General features: G+C 37.3%; 1 protein-coding gene across 1 annotated transcript in view; it reads left to right on the plus strand.

The window, feature by feature from the left end:
• The window catches only part of ALMS1 (ALMS1 centrosome and basal body associated protein), a 204,946-nt gene that overhangs the window by 24,039 nt on the left and 156,428 nt on the right, over window positions 1–24,479 (plus strand). The window contains exons 2-7 of the mRNA XM_053588296.1: window positions 2,060–2,255; window positions 6,562–6,679; window positions 7,332–8,446; window positions 8,972–9,094; window positions 9,350–9,462; window positions 13,874–14,030. Coding sequence (XP_053444271.1) covers window positions 2,060–2,255; window positions 6,562–6,679; window positions 7,332–8,446; window positions 8,972–9,094; window positions 9,350–9,462; window positions 13,874–14,030 — 1,822 coding nt within the window. The remainder of the gene's footprint in view (window positions 1–2,059; window positions 2,256–6,561; window positions 6,680–7,331; window positions 8,447–8,971; window positions 9,095–9,349; window positions 9,463–13,873; window positions 14,031–24,479) is intronic.

Raw genomic sequence — 24,479 nt, forward strand, 5'->3', positions numbered from 1 at the left:
TATTTAGTATAGTCTGTGGATTGGTGCCAGTCTGGGAATTACTTGTTGTTACTGGTCTGTCAAGAGGCTAAGTACAGAAATTAAGACGAAGTGTTTAGAAACTCTTACAGCAGTTTGACAGTAATGTTTTTTTTTGGGGGGCGGAGGGGGAACAGTCTCACTCTTTTGCCATAGGATAGAGTGCCATGGCATCAGCTAGCTTACAGCCGTCTCAGACTCCTGGAATCAAGTGATCCCCCTGCCTCAGCCTCCCTCCTGTGAGTGTCTGGGACAATAGGCACCCATCACAATGCCCGGCTAATTTTTTCTATTTTTAGTAGAAATGAGGTCTTGCTCTTGCTCAGGCTACTCTTAAACTCTTGAGCTCATGGGATCCTCCTTCCTCAGCCTCCCAAAGTGCTAAGATTATAGGTGTGAGCCACTGTGCCAGGCAATTTTATCTCTTATTTTAGAACTACAAATCAATCATTTGGGCTTATAAAACTTTTAAATTTCATTTTTCTAGTTATTTTTAATTAGTTTTAAAAATAAGGCTAGGGCCAGGTGCGGTGGCTCATGCCTGTATGTAATCCTAGCACTCTGGGAGGCCAAGGTGAGTGGATTGCTTAAGCTCACGAGTTTGAGACCAGCCGAAGCAAAAGTGAGACCCTGTCTCTACTAAAAATAGAAAAACTGAGGCAAGAGGATTGCAAAGCTGAAGAGTTGGAGATTGCTGTGAGCTGTGATGCTACGGCACTCTAACCTAGGGTGACAGTTTGAGACTTTGTCTTTAAAAAAAAAAAAATCAAAAAAACACTGAGTGTGTTGGTTCACTTGTAATCATGGCGCTTTGGGAGGCTAAGGAGGGAGGATGCTTGGGACCAGGAGTTCTAGACCAGCCTGGGCAACCTAGTAAGACCTTGTCTCTACAAAAAATTAAAAAATTAGCCAGGCCCAATAGTGCAGACCTATAGTTCCTGTTGCTTGGGAGGCTGGGGTGAGATCATTTGAGCTCAGGTGTTTGAGGTTACTGCCTAGGTAACAGTGAGATACTATCTCTTAAAAAAATTAGCTTATTAATTTTATTAGCATCTTTAATAGAGTATCAGTCTGTGATGAATTGGAAGTAGGAAAAGCTGGTCCTTTCCCATAGATAGTTTGAGAAACATTGCTCCAAATCATGCCACTAATGTAAGAACAAATATTTGGAAAGAGACAAATTCATCACTATACATGGATGATAAGATAATGTTATATAATGAGAAGAGGCAGGGGTCTTTTTGAAAGTAGTGTATAAACTAGTTTATATAGCTATAAACTATAGCTAATAAAAATTCAGTAAAGTGGTCACATGTAGACAGGAGTGTAGCTTTAGAAATTTGTTTTTCAGTTTTATATGATCATATTGTAAAATTTTATCATATAGAACTAAACTATTGTTTTAATGATAAGAATAAACTCTTAAGAAATATAGCAGAAATGACATGATTCTTTAAAACTTTCAGGGATAAGTAGTAATGGGAAGAGGCCTGAAATATAGTTAATATTGTGAGAAATATAGAAAGAACAACTTTATTTATTTATTTTTTGGCCAGGGCTGGGTTTGAACCCACCACCTCCGGCATATGGGACCGGCGCCCTACTCCTTGAGCCACAAGCGCCACCCAGAAAGAACAACTTTATATTTCCAAACTTTAATAATAATGCCTTTAAAGGCTGGGCACAGTGACTCACGCCTATAATCCTAGCACTCTGGGAGGTCCAGGTTGGTGGATTGCTTGAGCTTATGAGTTTGAGAACAGCCGGAACAAGAGTGAGACCCTGTCTCTACTAAAAAATTAGAAAAACTGAGGCAAGAGGATTGCTTGAGCCCAAGAGTTTGAAGTTACTGTGAGCTATGACATCATAGCACTCTACCCAGTGTGACAGCTTGAGACTCTGTCTCAAAAAAAAAAAAAAAAGTCATTAAATAGGAAGGTATTAATAAAGGCTGTGTGAGTGAACGTTTTAATCGAAATGTTAATATGTATTTAACTCAGTTAATGACTGAGCATGTTTTCCTTTAAAATTATTGTTTTAGAGAACAGACTCTTGGCATTTTCTTCCTCAAGAAATGGATTCTTCTCAAACCTTGGCTACATCTCAGACCAAGTTTAGCCTGACAACGGAAGGGACTGAAGTGACAGACTTCCCCTCTGTGGAGGAGGGTGTATTGACCCAATCAGATAACCAAGTAAGGGATCCCAACAGAGATCTCTTATGTTCTCCATTGTTAGGTAATGCCTCTTTATTTTTAATTAGTAGAATAACCTCATATTTGTAAAAAAGGTTTTGGGGTTTGCAAGTCCTGTAACTAAATACTTTTTGAGTCGAGGAGCTCTATAGAATTGTACTCAAGGGATTAGCTCACTTCTGGTTTTCTGCACTGGCTAGCTGGTCTAATTATATTAAATGTGTAGTTGCCCCTCATTTTATCATGTTCTATTGTTCACTCTAGTGGATTGGCCTTCTCAGTCCTGAATTTTCAGAGTTGTTGAGATATATATGTGTATTATCCCCTCTCAGCAGGGGACATTCCTAGATCCCTAAAAAACAAACAAAAAATTAATATTCACATATACTTCATTTGGTTCTTAGAATTAATTAAAGCATATGTTCGTTAGCTGGGCGTAGTGGCGGGTGCCTGTAGTCCCAGCTAGTCAGGAGGCTGAGGCAAGAGAATCGCCTAAGCCCAAGAGCTGGAGGTTGCTGTGAGTTGTGACGCTGCAGCACTCTACCATGGGCGATAAAGTGAGACTGTCTCTTTAAAAAAAAAAAAAAAAAGCATATGTTCGTATTTCCAGCTTTTACATCAAAAAATTGAGGTAAAGAGGATGAGTGAGGGCAATCTTAACGGCTTTCCCCCTTTTAATGTAGAACTGATTTGTTAGTTCCTCACAAAAGATAAACTTTTAGTATTTTTCTAATCATCAAGGGATTCAATCATGAAGATGGTTTTATACTTTTGTAGATAAGCAAATTAATTCACAAGTTCTTTTCAAATATAAACTAATGATATCCAAATCAAGATATTAGTGCCAATGTATTCTATGATGTGGATCTTTAAAGCCAATTTTCATATGGGTTCATATTTTAAAAGATGTTAACAATATTAAAGTACCGTTATGGGAGAAGATGACTATGATAGTAGATGGAAGAGAAAAACCTTGCCATGAGCAGATACTTGAAGAGCTGTCACACAAAAGAGGAAGCAACTTTTGTCTTGATTCATTTAGGTAACAAATACCTAAGTATCTACTGTGTGTTTGATGCTAGGGATAATAGATGAAAGCTACCTCCTCTTCTGGGAACATAGTCTACCATGGGATGAGTACTATAATGGTCTAGACAGAGTCTGCACACTATGAAGGACAGGCTAAAGCTTAGTTTTTGTATTTTTAAAGGATTATAAAAACCTAAAAGAAATATATGTGACAGCATACATGACCAACATACCATCTGGCCCTTTATAAAAATGTTTGCTAACTCCTGATTTAGAGGGTAAAATGAATCTATAACTTAAAGAGAGGCTGTTTTTCAACTTGATATAAGAAATGAATTTCTAATAGAGTCATTTAATAGTGGAAAAGCCTATATAACAACAACAGTTGAACTTTATGTCACTGCAAAATAGTAAGCAAAATTCTGTAGTAGAAAGATTTCGGCACTGGGTAGGAGGCTGTGCTATGTGACCTGTAAAATGTTTTCTCATGTAAAATTTTATCACTCTAGCTTCTCATTTACTGTAGATAAAGTAGAACATTTAAAATTATTGGAACAGATCCAATAATTTAGAGAAAATGCCATCACCACTGTTTTATTGTGCATAAATACCATCATTGTGGTATTTAGGCTCTCATGAATGGCAAATGTCATTAATGACTGGTGTCAGAATGGTTAGATGCCTCAGAAAAGAGGGATCTAAGCCAAAAACAGCTATCCAAATGTGAGGAAACACGAAGCAATAGAAAGTTGTCTTGGAAAAAGACATTGCCAGTAAGAAATACAGCCTTCCCACTGTGTAAATGCTTTACAATGTTGGCTTGCTCCTTTAGCAGATACATCTCTCATTTACCTGGTCTAATTTTCTAGCCGCACTCCGAAATAGTCTTAAATATTTATGGAGATGCTGAAATGCTGCTTACTTATTTCTTGCTACTTTTTAGTTATACCTAAATAGTTATTTCAGATAGTAAAGATTTCTACAGGTTCTGGCACTTAGTAATCTTTTTTTTTTTTTTTAAATCAACGACTCTAAGGTTTTTTGAAATACTCAGTGTATGGTTAGTTGGTAATAGTAAGTTTGCTATACTTGGCTGTGGGTTCTCCTTGTAGTATCAGCCCTAGTGTATTTCGGGGACTGTTAAAAATGCTTCATGATTCTCAGAGAGGCAAAGGACTGTTATGAAGGTTTAATACTTAAGCCAAGGCCAAAAGGAACCATACCAGTTGTTCCTTGGTGGTAATGGTTATCTATTATTTCTTTTTTTTTTTGTAGAGACAGAGTCTCACTTTATGGCCCTCGGTAGAGTGCCGTGGCCTCACACAGCTCACAGCAACCTCCAACTCCTGGGCTTAAGCGATTCTCTTGCCTCAGCCTCCCAAGTAGCTGGGACTACAGGCGCCCGCCACAACGCCCGGCTATTTTTTGGTTGCAGTTTGGCCGGGGCCGGGTTTGAACCCGCCACCCTTGGTATATGGGGCCGGCACCTTACCGACTGAGCCACAGGCGCCGCCCCTATCTATTATTTCTTATTTTTAATTCATTCAGTAAATAAATCTATTTGAATACTTACTAAATATAGCAGATTCTTTGCTAGGAACTGACGAGTATAATTGTTAATAAAGCAGACACAGAATTTACAATTTAGATGTGAATTAGAAACACCAAAGATTAAAGTAAGAGAGTGATGAATTCTGATAGGCAAGGTGTGCAGCATATGTGAGACAGCAAAAACGCATCATTGTGTTAAGTGAAAGGCAGAGACACCATAGTGAGCTTGGTCAACTCTTGGTTCATAGTAATTTCAGGGAGAACGTTGTTGAGAGAGGGGAGTCTTCACTTTGTACACAATATGATAGGTGTTTTGAAATCAAGAAAGTATACTGTAGCAATCACAGTCATATTGAAAAAGCAGTTTATTTTTATAAAGCATCTATCAAGTTAAATTAATTTTAAATATAATCCTGTTGTTTTCATTGTAAAGTTTTATTTCTATTATTTTTTGTTTTATAGTTTCATAAGTGCTATAAGGACTTTATGCTTAGATTGTACATACTTAAGAATATTACATTTTTTTCCTTTTTTTGTTTTTTCGTCTTTTTTTTTTCATTTTTTGATTGTTAACCAAAGTGGATAAGGATGTCATAAGAATGATTTAAGTCAACATTCAGAGGTCACAAGTGTTTTTTTTTTTAATTTATAGAAGCAGTTCTCAAACTTTTTGGGAAACAGGATTCCTTTATACATTTAAAAATTACCGACAGCTTCAAAGAACTTTTACGTTGGTTATTTCCTGTATTAGAAATTAAAACTATTGGGTGACTCAAAGGGGTAGGGTGCCGGCCCCATATGCCCGAGGTGGCGGGTTCAAATCCAGCCCCGGCCAAAAACTACAAAGAAATTAAAACTGAGAAATTTAAAAAAATTATTAATCCATTAAAAATAACAGTGCACCCATTGCATGTTAACATAAATTACATATTTTATAGAAAAATAACTTTTCTAAAACAACAATATTTAGAAGGGTGACCTTGTTTAATTTTAAAACAAAAATATCTACCAACTCTATAATGTCTGACTTAATAAAAGATGGCAAAATTCTCAGATCTGCTTCTGCATTCAGTCTGTTGGCTGCATCAGACATTCTATAGCTTCTGAAAAATGCTCCTGTCTCCTTTTGAGAGGATACAGTTTTAGGGTCCTGGAGCCCCTGGACAATACTTTGATATGATATAAGGGGGATAGTCTGTACTAGGTAAGAGGGTACAAGGTATAAGCATTTGCTAAAAAGTTAGAACTCTTGGGTGCACATCTCCCCCTGGGATTTAAGCTATTTGAATGTGGACAGATTTAATGCTTACATTTTATAGTCATTTTTCCTTACCTATAAGCATAATAGTGCCTGTCTTTCAAGGTTGTTATGAGAATTTGAATGAAATATTAAGTGCCTGTACCCCAGACTCTAGTAATTGGTAGCTGCTGTTGCTGCTATTATATTATTATTCTAATGTTTCTACACACTTCCAGATGGCAACATGTTTAGGTACTTTATTACTTGACCAGCCTGAGCAAGAGTGAGACCCCATCTCTTAAAAACTAGCCATGGCAGATGCCTGTAGTCTCAGCTACTTGGGAGGCTGCAGCAAGAGAATCACTTAAGCCTAAGAGTTTGAGGTTGCTGTGAGCTGTGACGCCATGGTACTCTACTGAGAGCGACAAAATGAGACTCTGTCTCAAAAAAAATTACTTGAGTAAGTTAAATAATTGATTTTCAGTGTTACTTAGCATTTCTCAGCATTTTTACATTTGAAACTTTACAGTCATACAAGATAGCTTTGCTTCTCCTGATTTGCCTTTGCTGACATGTTCGACACAAGACCAAGACTTTGGGCCTGACTCCTTATTTCACCAAAGTGAATTAGGCTTTGCACCTCTGAGGTAGGATGATTTATTTGTATTTAATCTTCTGCTCTTTTCTTTTCTTGTTCTAAGTTGTTAGTAATAATAGTTACTTCAGGCTAAGGTGGGACTTTGGGGTGGGGGTTAGATATTTTTGGCACATACTCTCTGGGTAATAAGGCCATAAATTAAGACTTGATGCCTTTTTGCTATGTATTACTTTATAATTACTTTCATGAAAAGTGATTTGTACACATTAGGTCATCAACCAATGGTTGAATTACTGTTGTATTTTGAGAGTAAAATCTGTTTTTGAGTGGTTTTCAAGAGCCTAATGAATGACTAGCAAAATAATTAGTGCAGGTTAAATGAACATTTAGTCATGGTAGGTGATAAACTAAATATTTAAAATAATAATGTTTAAAAGATTATTTGAATTTTTTACTTAAAGAATTTTTTTTTTTTGATATTATGAAAATCAGATTCTTTGCATTTACTTTTTAGTAACAAAAAATTTGCTTTAATCAGTCATTGGTCACCTTAAAGGAATTTGAAATTTGGAGAACTTTGTTTTTCAACACACTTTACAGATAAACTTGTTTTCATTGAGATATCAGTTTTATGTTTTTGTGTTAGTACTTAAAAATTAAATGTTTTAATGTATTATATATTTTTAACTGTATATTTTTAGGGGAATTCCTGATAGATCTGAAGACTCTGAATGGCTTTCTCGACCATCGGAAGTTAGTGAAGCTTTATTCCAGGCTGCCTCAGACGTAGCTTCAGACTTATCTAATAGTTGCTTTAGTGTATCTCAGCACACACTTATAGGTAGCACAGCTGCTGGGTCTCAGCGCTCTTTTTTGCCTCCTGAACAAGGGAGTAATGAAGAGGCTGTTTCATCATGTAGTGTTGATGAACTGAAAACCCCCAAAGACTCTGATAGTTATTGTGTTCCTTATTCATGCATGTCATGGAAGACACGAAAAGATACACAGCAGCCAGAAATCAGTTTATCTGAAAAAGATGATGTTTCGGTTTCAATTTCATCTGATATACCTGATGAAAACATAGATAGCAAAAGAAGTGATGATTTTGATGCTTCTTGTTCATATGCACAGTACTGGAAACAGGAGGCAGAAACCTATTTAGCCAGCAAGGAACATGATTCTTTTTCGGATTTATGTGACACAACTGATAAAAATAAAATTCCCAAGGAAAGTAATGATTTTTGTGTCCCCCTTTCCTGTGTGCCATGGACCAAAGAGGGAACTCCACAACATCCAGAAACATGTGCAATCAGTAAGGACTGTGTTTGTTTTCCACAAGAAGTTACTCCTCATCAAAATAATACAAAGTCAAAATCATACTCTTTCTTGCGATGTTTGTTAGAAAGAAGAGGAAAAGGGGTTCCCTTGACACATGACAGTCATTATTCTCAGACAGTCTGTTCAAAGGTTCTTGTTGAGAATGAGGTTAAACAAAAGATGGATTGTTTGGAGGGTTATGGAAGAAATGAAGAAGGTCTGCGGGAGGAATTATCTCAATGTTTTGAACAAACAGAGACTAAAGATAATATATCTTCAGAGGTTCCTCCCATAACACAAATACAGTATGTTGGGAAGGTTGTAGTTCCTGATAATTCTACAAAAGTTTCAGAAGCACATATACTCTCCAGGGGACAGGATACCTTTAAGATGGAGCCTTCTGCTGGTCCTCTTCAGATTATTAAATCCTATTTGGATGGAACATCAGAACAACTGTATTTTCAAGAGGAAGGAAAACAAAAGGAAACTTCTGTTTTTGGTGAGAAAAATGTTGATGCTACTGAAAATATAGCCTTTGAGGCAGTTATTGCCTCTATTGAGCCATCCAAGAAAGAGAGTACAGTAAATGAAATCCAAACTGACATCAATAAATCTTTAACAGATAACAGCAAAGAGAGAGAACAAAAAAATTCAGATCTTTCCCCATTAAATTATAATGATGAAAACTCTTTCTTTGATAAGCTTAAGCATCCACACTATGAATCTACTCCTGGGGTATTTGAGCCAGCAACTTCAAAACAATTTTTGCATAAAAAAGATGATGATAGCTCCCAATACCGGCATCTAAATTTAAAATCACCCCCTAATGCTCCTCAGGAAATGTTCATTAAGCCACTTTTTGTTATTCCAGAGCTTAAGTCATCTGCTTCTTTAAATGAAAAATCTTACAAACAGGCTGTTGGTCTTGACAAAACGCAGTCAGCTTTATTTCAGTGTGATATAAACAGTGAACCATTTCTTCCCACTGGGGAGTTAAAGTCTGTTCCTGCTCTTGCCCTTGCAGAGAAGGTAGGATCTTCAAACATTATTTACCATATGAAAGTATCAACTTCAGATTCTTTGGTTTTACAAGATTTAAAGCAGCCAACCTTTGAAGAAGTTGCAGATTCCTCAAACTATGATTTGGGTAAGGATATTAACTCTAGTAATGCCATTCAAGGTCCACCTACAGTTGTAGGGAGCAGCTTTTCAGCAAACTTGGTGGCATGTGATGCAGAGTAACAGGGGGCTTTACCTCTGACCAATGATGCATCATTAATTGCAGTGGGCCAAGAGTCATTGCTGAAAGCTGATATAGGACAAGGTAAAATTCCTTGGCTTTTGGGAGCTGAGCCCAGTTTTAATATACATTCAGTTATCCAAAATGACTCCTGTTTTATAGGGGGCCTGCAGGAGAAGGCTGAGTCTGATATCATTGCTCTGGATACTGCTGGAGAATCCCTTTATGAAAATGATGTTGTGCTCAGAGAAAGAGCTGCTGAACTACAAAGAAGGGTGAGATACACTAAAATGATGGTTGTAGAAAACATGGTCTTTTCTAGTATTGTTTTGGGAAATGGTATTGCTTGTTTTTATTTTTTACTATTTCTCACACACATGACCATTGTGATTTGTTGAGTACATTGAGCCAGCTGCTTTAGAAAATTTGCTTGGTAATCTAGAACAGTGGTTCTCAACCTTCCTAGTGCCACGGCCCTTTAATACAGTTCCTGTGGGTCATGACCCACAGGTTGAGAACCGCTGCTCTAGAAGATAGGTGACAGCTCTCTGTACTGGCAACCTACTTTACAAATATCATCGAAAAGGCTGTTAAGTTTTTCTATTCGACATTTCTTAAGGATGGAGAAAGGAATATTTTAGCGAAAAATGGTGATGAAAGTAAAGGGCCCATTCATATCCTCTGATACCAACTTATGACTTGGTCTTCTTCAGATATTTGGGAACATGCTCTATTGATTTGTTAAAGATTGTCATAAGAGAAATGTACGTGTTTTGTAGAGTGTTTGACTTAGTTCTGTGGTATCTTAGAAAAGGTCATCCTTTGGAGTTCTTAGGCCATTAATCTTGAGGCAGCCTAACTCTTCCCAATTGTGCCAGCAAGAGTCTTTAGGACTTAGTGTTAAGATTAAACTCACTTCTGGGGACATTCAAATGAGTGTGCTTTTCCCTCACTCTGGTCTGCAACGTACAAACCTTGGAATAGGTCCTGAAATATTCAAGTATTTCTGTTTAGAAGATCTTGAAAGATTCGATTACAGATGTTGCCAGGAAGAATATAAAATGTATAGTGTCCAAACTACCTAGGGTCTTTAAAGGGAACTAACTACCTCTTTTCCAAATGAGCAACAGACAGCTTTACATATTCTCCCCCTCTCTGTAGTTACATCTTTATTGTGTGTTTGTGTACTAGAAAATGCTAGGTAACTCTGGGATGTTACAAAAATTCTGTGTCGGCCTTTCTTTTTGTACAACGCTTTATTTGCTTGGATTCTTAGGTTCCTTGGCTTTAATGCTCCTCTGGACCCATTGTACATCATCTTTGTTTGAAACTACCAGTTCCAAGGTGGACCCCACTTCCTTATAAGATATATCCTTATATCCTGTTAGTCATTAAATGCAGTTAGATAATACAAGTGATTTACTTAATGTTAACTTCTCTTTTCCTGTCTGTGTATAAGATTATGTCATTGGAAAGCTACTAGCTGGGTTACAACCATATTTAGATCTTTAGGTTCAGACAGTTAATAAGAGAAAATGAAATTTTTCTGTTATTTATAATTTGTTGAACTTGTAAAATACATTTATTAAATGTAGAGAACCATTAGGTTAATTGTTTTTACAGTATTCTAACAATGGGGAAGAAAATGAAAGTTAACACTCTTATGCTCAAATACTGTGCTATGAGGTGCACATACACAGAGGATGCCGAAATGTATATATTTATGTATATACATACATACATATACATATACACACACACATATACATACATACACACACACAAATTTTAGGAAAGGGAAAAACTATTAAAGTATTAAAATTGTAATATTCAAGTCATATTTGACTTCTGCAATTATAAGAGATACAAGATGTAATGTACAAGATAACAAACATTATGGGTACATGTTGAGTACCAGTAATTGTCAGACCTCATATTTTGGCAAAAGTTAAAGTTTTGAAGGAAATTGCTTAAAGTCAGTTTCAGGAAGAATGAAAAACTAAATTGTCAATTTTTAAAGAGTTCTAATGGTACTTTTGTGATTTACATCAACTTTTCATGTAGATAAAATATATTTTTGCAAATGAAGATGATATATATTCAGTTAATATGCTGAGATTAACTTTGACATCCCAAATTTTGTCTGTCTTTAAATGTAGCCTAAGTATATTCTTTCAATCTAGGGAAGATGCTATCCCTGTATTGTACGTCAATCTTAGCTATGTTCTGTGGTCTAGGAATTAATGTAGATATTAGAGAAACGAGTCATAAGCCATCATAATTTTTCTGCATGGTTTAGTTTGATGTTAGGGGGCTTGCCTACTCCTTGGTTTCTTCCTCACTCTTCTTACCTATGTCACAGAAGAGTCACTCTTACTTGACTCACTTTTATGTCTGTCTACCTATTATTTTTCAAAAGGATTATTTGGTTATCTACTTATGTTTGTTGCAGCTTAGTGCTGTGAAAAGATCATATAGATTTGGAGTTAAAATCCAATTTAGTTATTCTTGTTAGTCTTGTGCCTTGAACAGATGACTTTGGATAATCACTTTCCTCAGCTACAGAAAAAATAGGAATAGGAGTGGTAATATTCAACCTCATACATTAGTATATTAAATGGGGTAAAGCCCAGCACTTATGTAGTGCCAAGCTATTGATTCCCTTCACTTTACTGAAATCAGGTTATTAGACCCTTACCAGTGGTTTCTTTTCTATCATTATTTTGTTTTGTTTTTTTTTCCTCCTGTTCTCAGTAGCAGCATATAATAAGAATCAATTCTAGTACCCTTATTTTCACCACTTAGTTCTAAAATTTATTTAAGATATAAATCTTAGATTCCCTACTGTCCCCTTCAGAGACCTAGTTCCTATCAAGGCTTAAATGTTAATGTTAATCTGTGTGGATGATTATCACGTCTGTTTTTAGATCTTAATGTTTGTCCTGAGTTAGGCCCATATAGTGTCTTGTATGAAGGTTTCTTATGAATATTGTCACCTCAAATTCAACTTGACTCTATCAAAATAATTCCTTTTTTCTTAAGGTAAGACTGACTTGTGGATTTCCTACATTCTTAGGAGAAGTGTTAGCATTTTTCTAGTTTCTTAGTCATCTTTAATTCTTTCTTCATTATTGATTAAAACTTGGGAGATAAACTTATCTTGATTTTTTTTTTTTTCTGGTTCTTTCCATTTTCAATAAATAATGAAGGTCTGCTGAGTTCTTAAATACTTCTCATCTTTTTCATTCTACATTATTTTTTGTATTACCTACTCTAATAGTTCTATATTTTGATGCTTTGATATAATGAAACTTTATTAAAGTCAAGGTTGTAATAGAAGCATTTTTCTTTCTGCATTTAGAACCTGTGGGGAAAAACTGCTGTTAAACACACATACTTTCTCTCATAAGTATCTATCCTCATATTATATATTGGATATATATATATTATATATTTTTATATATATAAAATATATATTATGTATTTTTCGTAGCATGAAAAAATGTGATGGACCACATATATATATGTAAGTGTATATATATACTATATATAATGTTATATTTAATAATATATATTTATATTTAATTTATATTAATAATTTAATATATATTTATATTTAATTTATATTAATAATTTAATAATATATATTTATATTTAATTTATATTAATAATTTAATAATATATATTAAATATATAATAATATATAATATTTATATATACACACAAATGCATGTACATACATACATACATACATACATATATGATGGACCACATATATAAGGTATATATGTCTTAACAAGCTATGAAAAAATGTGTCTAGAAATTGCCAAATGTCCCCTGAGAGGTGCAAAATCTTTCCTAATCGAAAACCACTGAACTAGAGAAACCTGTATGGGTAATAGACATAGAACAACCATTTCTACACCCTGCCAGCTTCCTAAGAATGTTTATAACTAAACAATGAAAAAGCTGATAAGAGAGGATAGAAAATTTCATACTGTGCATTTTTAGATGCCTTCCTGAGAGGGTATGACTGGAATAATTTTTTTGGGGAAAGTAAGGTACCTAAATGTGGTATTTTTTTATGGGAGTGTATCATGAATTTGATAGAAAGTTGTACATGTTTATGTATTAATGTCACCAGTAATAGTTTTAATTTATTTTCTAGTAAAGGCTTATTAGTATCTGATGAAACATTAGGAACTTCTTTTTTAAGCAGTTAATGTTTACCTTGCTGTCAATTTATAGTCTCTACTCCCTTGGTTCCAAGAAGTTTGAGGACTTATGTTTTCTGGTAACTGATGACAGTTACAGTTCTTTTTCTTCTTATTTTTACCTCCCCACAGCACTCTGCTCAACTTAAAAAAAAATCGTGAGCTTGTCAAGACTAATATGCCATAGCTTGAAGCTTATAACGATTATGATTATAAAAAAGCGATCTTCCAAGTAACGGAACACCAGGCATTCTGTTATATTCCAAAAAGGCAGATTTCCAATCCCACAGTAGGATTTATGGAGTCTTCTCAGAATTGGCCAAACAAAATATGACCTGTATTTGAATTCAGGAGTGCTGAGAATATGATCTTAAGTAACGAGTATTCATTTTGATAAAAATTAGGCTTTTTTTGTTAGTAGGCAAATCCTGTAATTAATATAATCTTATTTTCTTCACTTCTCTTTTCATAGGCAACTCATTCTAATCTCGGTGATCAGCCTTTTTCATCTTTAATGCCTTCATGTCTTCCTCATGAGTCAACCGAAGAGTCAGGATATCAGTCTCCAACTCTCAGAATGTTGAGGGTATCTCCTGACACTCTGCTGAAGACTCTACAACATTTAACTGGTATGTAGAAAAAGGAGGTATTAAGTGTCTACTTTATGGCTTGCCGCGGACCGCCCTGCCGGTGGGTTTCAGTTCGAGGGAAAGCAGGGAGAAGGAACGAGGAAAGTTGAAAGGTCGACGCAGGAATGACAGTCTGGCATACAGCACTTAGTGAAGCATGCAGCTGCAAAATTTATTGAGTTTAGAGGTTGGTATTTATACATTTTCTTTCCAAGGTTTAAACAATGTAATCTTTACTTTCCTTATGCTTGTTAATTATCTTTGTGTCCACATATGCGGTTTATTATGCATTACATGTTTTCAAGGTTTCTGCTTTGGGGGATGGTTTATCAGTAACACCTGGTTACTCTTTTCATCTTAGGAATGTCAAGGCTTATAACTCCTCTCAGTTCTGCAACTCTTTTTAGTTTCTTATAATCTTGTTTAAAATAATTGGACATATTCTTTTATGTATAATGCTTGACTACTTCTATATATATATTTTTATTCTTATTAGTAACTATACTTTAATTCATAATTAATTGTTTGTTAAACACTAAACTACTCTATTGATTTGTATTACTTATGAAAATTAGTGAAGTAAGATGTTTTTCTAAGTAAAGTTTTACTGCAGGTGGTGATAGTGCATGTTGTGATGGAACATCTTGTTTGCTGTGCCTGCATTGTCTCATTTCACTGACATTTATGGTGGGAAAGTTCTGTTGTGCAGGCTTTCTTGGAGCCATTGAGTCTGGCACAGTCATACTTTTTGTGCTATATCTGGATCAGTAAACCATTGTGTTCATTCTTTAAAACCTTATTGATCACTTTATCAGGACAAACAGACATTCAACATAACAAGTAAGTATTCTTTCACAAAAAGCCATACCCTTTGAGTTTTTGCGACAAAAACAGCATGCTAGGCAACATTTCTGTTGCTGTGCACACTGGGGGTGCTGGGGGCTTCGCTCCGGGGAGCACAGACCTCCTTTCCGTCGTTTTACAACGCGGACAGCGCCACCTCGCTGCGGCATGGTGCCGAGGGTGCGGCAATGGCTACCTTATGAAAAATAGCTTGGTATGTCTATCAATTTTTAAAATTTTTGAACTCTTATAATAAAGTTAATACTTTGAATTAGATATGTTTATAAATCATATCTTAGTCTTTTTGGACTACTGTTACACAAATATTTTAATAATGTAAGTGTGACTTAAAAACAACAGAAATTTATTTCTCATAGTTCTTTTGGAAGTTGGGGATTCCAAGACCAAGGTGCTGTCAGATTCAGTGTCTCATGAGGCCTCTTCTTTATAGATTATACCTTCTCATTGTATCCTCACATGGTAGAAGGGGCAAGAGATCTCTCTGGGGTCTTTTTTATCATGATCTAATTACTTCCCAAAATTCCTGGTACCATTACCTTGGGGGTTAAGATTTAAACATAAGGCTCAGCACCTGTAGCTCAGTGGCTAGGGTGCCAGCCACATAGACCAGAGCTGGCAGGTTCGAATCCAGCCTGGGCCTGCCAAGCAACAATGACAACTACAACCAAAAAATAGCTGGGCATTGTGGTGGGCACCTGTAGTCCCAGCCACTTGGGAAGGCTGAGGCAAGATAATCACTTAAGCCCGAGAGTATAAGGTTACTGTCAGCTGTGATGCCACGGCACTCTACCAAGTGATACTCTGATACATAGTGATACTCTGTCTTTAAAAAAAAAAAAAAATGATTTAAACATAAAATTTTTGGAGGGACACAAATATTCAGATCATAGCAAATACCCTGACTTTTCATTAGATGAATCATTTGATTTTTCACGGCATTCCACAAGACAACACATAGAACTGAATTGTATGGAGGAGTCTGATACTAGAGGCAGTTTGTTTCTTTATTCTTCTGAGTGACTTGAAGGGACAAAGAAATTTATTGAGCTCAAGAGGATAAGAGTGGATGTAAATAAATTTGTAGAGAGGAAATTGAGAGAAATAGATTTTGAGGTATAAAGCAAGATTATCTGCTGAGGCAGGTAGGTAGTCTTAGAAGTAGTTTGAGGAGAATGACTTGATGAAGATTTACAATTTTGTCGAAGTGAATATGGGATGGAGCTGACCAAGGACAAGTGAAATGATGGGCAGGTAATTCTGAGAAGTCAGCTTTAGGTTGGAGATAATAATTTTATAACTTTGTCAGCCTACGTAGAATCTCTGATTTTTCCCCCCTACTAAAACTTAAGAAAGGAGAAGATGAATTATAGTATTGATCCTTGGTTGAGGGGTTCATTATGTGGATGTGGTAGAAGGATAGCTGTGGAAGGGAATCAGTGAGAGAAGGGTTGATAATCTATTGGTTTCAGCTCACGTGGGGAAGAAGCCAAAAGAGTTGTTAGTCTGGGAGAAAATGGAAAGACCAGAGATTTATTTAAGAAGTTGATTAGATGAGGTGGGAATAAATTATTGAGAGAGCTAGAAGAACGGGCAATTTTGGTCAGATTTAGTTGATTGAAATAAGGATCGGTTTGAAGGGTGATTAAGTTCCTTAAGTACCTTGGGATTGGACAGTAGAAGTTGAATGAAGATCTCTGGAATAAAGATTTTATTTTATTATTTATTTATTTACTTATTATTATTTTTGAGTCTCACTTTATTGCCCTCATTAGGGTGCTGTGGTGTCATATCTCACAAGCAACCTCAAATTCTTGGGCTCAAGCAATTCTCTTGTCTCACCCTCCCAAGTAGCTGGGACTACAGGCGCCCTCCACAATGCCGGCTATTTTTTTTTTTTTTTAAGAGACGGGGTCTCACACTTGCTCAGGCTGGTCTTGAATCCGTGAGCTCAGGCAATCCACCTGCCTTGGCCTCCCAGAGTGCAAGGATTATAGGCGTGAGCCACCATGTGTGGCCTAGGAGTAAAGATTTTAAAGCTCGTTTATTATGTTGGTTAACTGTGCAAATCTTTTGTGATTAATATAGGATTTGGGGTTTAGGGAGAACCTATAAACTAGACTATAAAATATTCAAAAAAATGAATGAGCGTTACCGGGAGTTTTAAGAAGAAAGTGGTACATGTAAGTTGTTACACGAGGTTGTATGTCCTGAGCTTCAAAAGAGAGGTCTTGCTTGTTTGTATTTTTTTGTTTCGTTTGAGGAAGATGGAAAGTAGTGGTAAGGCAATTGTTGTGAGAAGTAAATTTCAAGTTCCATCTCTCTCTCTTTCTGGGAGCCACGGTATATGGAAGATGGCTACATAGGCAGTAATTAGTCTTAGCAAGGGGAAAACCAAAAGTTTTTTAAGGTAAAAAAGATGGACATTATTTTATGAATAATTTCAGAAAAGTTGTTTATTAATTAGCAATATGGTTTCAAAGAACACAGGAAAGGGTAGGAGGGGAAGATAGTGGGCAGAATCAAGTGGAGAAAACACAGACAGAAACAGAATGTGAGGAGATAGGAGATTGGTAATATTTGCCTTTTGTCTAGATCAGGGATTTTACTGATGAGCATAATTGAAAAAACCAGCCTTAATGTCCTAATTTTATCAGAAGTAATTTTGATGTCAAAATTACTAAGTGTTGGGCGGCGCCTGTGGCTCAGTCGGTAGGGTGCCAACCCCATATGCCGAGGGTGGCGGGTTCAGACCCGGCCCCAGCCCCAGCCAAGCTGCAACCAGAAAATGGCCGGGTGTTGTGGCGGGTGCCTGTAGTCCCAGCTGCTTGGGAGGCTGAGGCAAGAGAATAGCTTAAGCCCAGGAGTTGGAGGTTGCTGTGAGCTGTGTGAGGCCACGGCACTCTACTGAGGGCCATAGGGTGAGACTCTGTCTCTACAAAAAAAAAAAAAAATTACTAAGTGTCCCAGCTCATACCTGGCTGATTTCAGAAATGAGATAAAGGTCATCAGAGGGTTTGAGAAGGATATTATATGAGGGTTGTATATATAGAGAGAACCAATAGGACTGACACACACACACATAATAGACAGACAGATGAGAAGTGATTAAATAGTGGAATTGCCTCACATGATTGTAGAGGCTGAGAAGTCCCATGATAGGTTGTCTGCAAGCTGGAGAACTAAGGAGGCTAATACAGCCTGGCTCAGTCTTAAGTCCAAAGGTCTCAGAACTAGGAAAGCCAATGTTGTAACTTTAGGCTGAGGCCCAAGATCTGAGAACCTGGTGAGCTGCATGTGTAAGTCCTAGAGTCCAAAGGCCAGGGAACCTGAAGTTCTGATGTCCAAGGGCAGGAGAAGAAAGGTGTCTCACCACCACAAGAGTAAAAGAGCAAGAATTTGCTTTTCCTCTTACCTTTTTGTTCTATCTAGGTCCTCAACTGATTGGATGGTGCCCACCCACATTGAGTGAGGGTAGATTTTCCTTCTCAGTCCACTGGTTCAAATGTGGTTCAAATCATCCTCACAGACTTACCCAGAAATAATGTTTTTCTTGGGTAGCCTTTAAGTCAAGTTGATAACCTAAAATTAGCCATCACAGACAACATGTCTAAAAATATCTTTTTGTGGCTCTTTTTTATGGATTATAGCATGGCTTAGTAAAGGATTCAGATTGCAATCCACTCATTCCCCCTAAATTACATCCTTTGAAATTGTCTTGCAGTTCTTGGATATTCTGTTCTATTGTTTTATTTTCTTCAATTTTTGCTTTCCTCTTAACATTTCAGTTTGGGATGTTTATATTGACCTATCTGAAAGCCCACTGCTTCTTTCCTTGATCATGTCCAATCTACTGATTAGGCCATCACAGGTGTCTTTTATTCTGGTATTTGTTTTTCTTTTCTTTTCTTTTTTTTTTTCGAGATAGTCTTAATTCTGTCACCCTTGGTAGAGTTCTGTGGTGTCACAGCTCACAGTAACCTCAAACTCTTGGGTTCAAGCTATTCTCTCGCCTCATCCTCCCTAGTAGCTGGGACTACAAGTGCCTGCCACAATGCTTAGCTATTTTTGTTGTTGTTGTTGTTGTTTAGTAGGCCCAGTGCATGTGGCTGGCACCCTAACTGCTGAGCTACAGGTGCTGAGCCTGGTATTTGTTTTTGTCTTTTTTGATTCTTTATTAGAGTTTCCATCCTTCTGATTACATTACTTATCTGTCTTGGTTCCACTTTTATTATTGGGGCCCTTAGCTTATTAATCGTAGTTATTTTCAATCCTTGATCTGATAGTTCCAAAGTCTCTGCCATATGTGAGTCAGACAGATAGATGCTGGATTTATGTTTTCAGACCATTTTTTACTTTTTACCATGCTTTATAATTTTCTGTCAAATACTGGACAGATATATTTAGTAAAAGACTTGAGAGAAATAGGCCTTTAGTGTGAGGTTTTAAATTTATCTGGCTAGGAGTTATACTGAGCCTATTATTTTCTATAACTATGGTATCAAACACTAAAATTTCCTCTGGTGTCCTTATTTTTATCTCTTGCTTTCTTTTTTTTTGGGACAGAGTCTTACTTTGTTGCCCTCAGTAGAGTGCTATGGCGTCATAGCTCGCAGCAACCTCCAACTCCTGGGCTTAGGCAATTCTCTTGCCTCAGCTTCCCGAGTAGCTGGGAGCACAGGCACCCACCACAGTGCCCCGCTATTTTTTATTGCAGTTTGGCTGAGGCTGGGTTTGAACCCACCATCCCCGTATATGGTGCTGACGTCCGACCCACAGGCGCCACCCTTTATCTTTTGTCTTTAGGTTTCCCTTGAGTCTCCTTCTTAAATAGGGCCTGAAGCATACATTCTTTCTTTTTTTTTTTTTGGCCGGCGCTGGGTTTGAACCCACCACCTCCGGCATATGGGACCGGCGCCGTACTCCTTGAACCACAGGTGCTGCCCGAGCATACATTTTTTCATTTGCAATCCTCTGTTATATAAGATCCCCTGATGTGTAAAGTGTAGAGGGGGGAGGGTTACATTGTAATAATCCTATGATTATTTTCAGTCTTTTAGTGAGTCTGTGTCCCTGCACCATTATCTTTTCAAGTGCTTCTCAGCATTTTCCTCCTCCCTAGGTAAGACGGAAAGGCTTAGAGGAGGCTGAAGTTGGGTATTTTCTTTCTCTTAGGTTGTTTAGGTTCTGGTGAAAACCAAGTCAGGTAGGCTCTGGTGAAATAGTTTCCCTTAGGGTTGTCTGTTGTTACAGAGAACACAGGACCCTGGGCTTATTTCAAATAGGTTATCTTTCCCTTCCCCTGCTGGACATATGAAGAGATTTTTCTCTGATCTTCATCCCAAAAGCCTTACAGGGCTTCTGGAAGTAAAACTATTCAAGGAGTAGGGTCTCCCCTAAAGCTGGGTCTAACAAGTTTTTAATCTCTAAAATAAGTCCATGCTGAGCCTCGAGTACTTTATCAATTACAGTTTAATTTTTCCTGCCAGATCCTGGCTCCAGTAGCTTCTGCCACAGATAAGCTTCATCTCTCTTTTCAGTTTCAGGGCAGCAGTTATCCTGTGAACTCAATTCTCTGATGGATCTAAGAAGAGTTATTGAGTTTTTTCTTTTCTTTTTTTTTTTTTTAGACAGAGTCTCACTGTGTCGCCCTTGTAGACTGCTGTGGTGTCACAGCTCACAGCAACCTCTAATTCTTGGGCTTAAGCGACTCTCTTGCCTAAGCCTCCCTAGTAGGTGGGACTATAGGCGCCTGTCACAACACCTGGCTATTTTTTTGTTGTAGTTGTCCTTGTTGTTTAGGAGGCCCCTGCTGGGTTCGAACCCACCAGCCTTGGTGCATGTGGCCAGCACCCTAACCACTGAGCTACAGGTGCCAAGATGAGTTATTAATTTTTAGTTTGTTAAGTTGTTTTCTTGTTGTGAGGATCAGAGTGATTATCTTTCAAAAAATTTTTTTGAGAGCATTTTTTGTAAAACCATAAATAAATAAAAAATCTTTGTGCTATTTTTGAATATGAATTCCATCGTGGAACCAGTGCAGTATAGACAGCTCAAAATATCAACAAAGTGTTTGGGAAGGATGTGGCTAGTGAATACACAGTACATCAATGGTTTGAGAAGTTCTTTCTGTTCTGGTGATTTTCATCTGAAAATGAGCCACATGGGCATCTGAGACCAAGGTGGATCATGATGAGCTGAAAGCTATAGTGGAAGCAAGTCTGCCTCAACCTATGTGTGAATTGTCAGCAAGGTTTGACATTAGGATTCCAACAATATTGGAACATTTGAAAGAAATTGGCAAGGTAAAGATAGAAGCTGGATGCATAGGTTCTGCATGAATTTAAATGTGTCGGGAGAGAAATTCTCTCAAAGCTTGCCTTTTTTTGTTATTGTGACATGAAGGCAAATGATGAAGGCATCATTTCTATACCATATTGTTATGTGTAATGAAAGAAGATTATTTTTGATGATTGCAAGCAGTTAGCACTATGGTAGGATAAAGATGAAGTATCACAGCATAGTCCAAAAGTAAATATTCATCCAAAGAAGCTAATTGTGTTTGGTGGTCCAGTGCTGGTATTAGCCTCCCAGTGATTTTCAACTGTGTGCTGTGAAAAATTTTAAAGATCATTAGATTATTTTTGAAAGAAATTCCAAGCACAGCAAGCATATTCTTTTTTTGTTTTTGCGGTTTTTGGCTGGGGCTGGGTTTGAACCCACCACCTCTGGCATATGGGGCCCGCGCCCTACTCCTTTGAGCCACAGCCGCTGCCCTACTCTTTTTTTTTTTTTTTATCAACATAATTTAAAAGTGTCGTGGATGTTTAACTATAGGTTCAAGTGTGCTGTGAGATAAAAAAGGCTGAAAAACACTGCTCTCCAGGTTCATGAAATCTGGTCAGTTGATTGATAGAATAGTGAATGTCTTGCAACTAATTGGATGACTTGATGAGGATGCTGGTCAATAGAGACAGTCCAATCCTCTGCAAGATAACACTGTCACACAAACAATGCTGCTCAAACTCTGGAAGCTGGAATTGGAAGCTCTCTTTCATCCACTGTATTCACCAGACCTTGCACCAACTAACTACCAAGTCTTCCAGGCTTTTCCACTCTTGTAAGGAAAAATATTCAGTGCTCAACAAGCTATGAAAAATGTCTTTTAAGATTTCATTACCACTTGCTTACCAGGCTTCTTCATTGCTGGCATACACAAGCTACCATTAAGATGGGAAAAGTCTGTGAATAGTTTAGGTACATATTTTGATCAATTGTACTGCTTTTTGTTTGAGATATAATAAACTAAACTTCTGATTTGAAATTGGACTTTTTGGATTTAATGACCTAATAATTTTATTTATTTATTTTTAGAGATCAAGTCTTGCTCTTGCTCAGGCCCGTCTGGTCTTGAACATGTGAGCTCAGGCAATCCACCTACCTAACCTTAAGGAGTGCTAGGATTAGAGGCATGAGCCAACGTACTTGGCCCCTAATAATTGTTCTTGAATAGAATTTACTGTGAAACTACTTGGGCTCTTTGTAGAAAGTTTTAAAATTAGTAATTCCTCTTTCCTTGCTATAGTCTATTTAGATTTTATGTTTTTCATGAATCAATTTTTTTGGTTTTTGGCCGGGGCTGGGTTTGAACCCACCACCTCTGGCATATGGGACCGGCGCCCTACTCCTTGAGCCACAGGCGCCACCCTCATGAATCAATTTTTATAATTCGCGTCTTACATGGAATTTGTTTGCTCAGCTAAGATGGTGAACTAATTTGTTGCTTTTTTTTTTTTTTGAGACACAGTCTAAAGCTATCACCCTGGGTAGAGTGCTATGGTGTCACAGCTCACAGCAACCTCAAACTCTTGGGCTTAAGCGATTCTCTTGCCTCAGCCTCCCCAGTAGCTGGGACTACAGGTACCGACCACAACGCCTAGCTATTTTTTGGTTATTGCCATTGTTGTTTTAGCTGGCCCAGGCCAGGTTTGAACCTGCCAGCCTTGGTGTATGTGGCCGGTGCCCTACCCACTGAGATATGGGTGCTGCTACATTTCCATACAATTCCTTTTATTTTATTAAGGTTAGTTACAATGCCTTCTCCTTCATTCCTGATTTTAGTAATTTAAGTATTCTCTATTTCTTGAGGAGCCTAGACTGACCATTCCCCTTAATTTTGCTGATTTTTTTTCAAAAAGTAAAGTTTGGTTTGTTTACTGTTTTTTTCTACTTTATAATTTCCTGTTTCATTTATTTTATTCTTTATTATTTACTTCCTTCCACTTGCCTTGGGTTTAGTTTGTACTTTTGTTGGGTTTCTTTCTTTGAGACAGTCTTATTATGTTGCCCTCTGTAGAGTGCTGCAGCATCTTAGCTCACAGCAACCTCAAAGTCTTGGGGTTAAGTGATTCTCTTGCCTCAGACTCCCAAGTAGCTGGGACTACAGGAGCCTGCCCCAAAGCATGGCTATTTTTTGTTGCACTTGTCATTGTTGGTTAGCTGGCCCGGGCCAGGTGTGAAACAGCCAACTTTGGTATATGTGGCTGGCACAGTAACCACTGTGCTATGGGCGCTGAGCCTTAATTCTGTTTCTATTTTTTTTGTTGTTAAATCATAACTGTGTACATTAGTGCAATCAAGGGTTACAATGTGCTGGTTTCATATACAGTCTGAAATATTCTCATCAAACTGTTCAACGTAGCCTTCATAGCATTTTCTTAGTTATTGTATGTAGACATTTGTATTTTGCCTTTAGTAAGTTTCGCCTGTACCCATTCTAAGATGCACTGTAGGTGTGGCCCCACCCATTACCCACCCTTCACCTTAACCTCCCCCCTCCCTTTCCCTTCCTTGGCCCTTTCCTCATAGTCTTGTGGTATAGTTGGATTATAGCCTTCATGTGAAAGCTATAATTTAGCTTCATAGTAGGGCTGAGTACATTGGATACTTTTTCTTCCGTTCCTGAGATACTTTGCTAAGAAGAATATATTAAAGCTCCATGCATGTAAACATGAAAGAGGTAAAGTCTCCATCTTTCTTTAAGGCTGCGTAATATTCCATGGTATACATGTACCACAATTTGCTAGTCCATTCGTGGGTCGATGGGCACTTGGGCTTCTTCCATGACTTAGTAATTATGAATTGGGCTGCAATAAACATTCTGGTATAGATGTCTTTGTTATATTGTGATTTTTGGTTTTCTGGGTATAAACCTAGTAAAGGAATTATAGGATCGAATGGCAGGTCTATTTTTGGGTCTCTAAGTATTCTCCAAACATCCTTCCAGAAGGAAGGTATTAGTGTGCATTCCCACCAGGAGTGTAGAAGTGTGCCCTTTTCTACACTGCACATCCACGCCAGCATCTCTGGTTTTGGGATTTTGTTATGTGGGCTACTCTTACTGGGGTTAGGTGATATCTCAAAGTAATTTTGATTTGCATTTCTCTGATGATTAAGGATAATGAGCTTTTTTCCATGTGTTTATAGATCATGCATCTGTCTTCTTTAGAGAAGTTTCTCTTCAAGTCGCTTGCCCACCCTGAGATGGGATCACGTGTTCTTTTCTTGCTAATACGTTTGAGCAAGAAT

Source organism: Nycticebus coucang, chromosome 4, assembly GCF_027406575.1.
Source record: "Nycticebus coucang isolate mNycCou1 chromosome 4, mNycCou1.pri, whole genome shotgun sequence".
Lineage (NCBI taxonomy): Eukaryota > Metazoa > Chordata > Mammalia > Primates > Lorisidae > Nycticebus > Nycticebus coucang.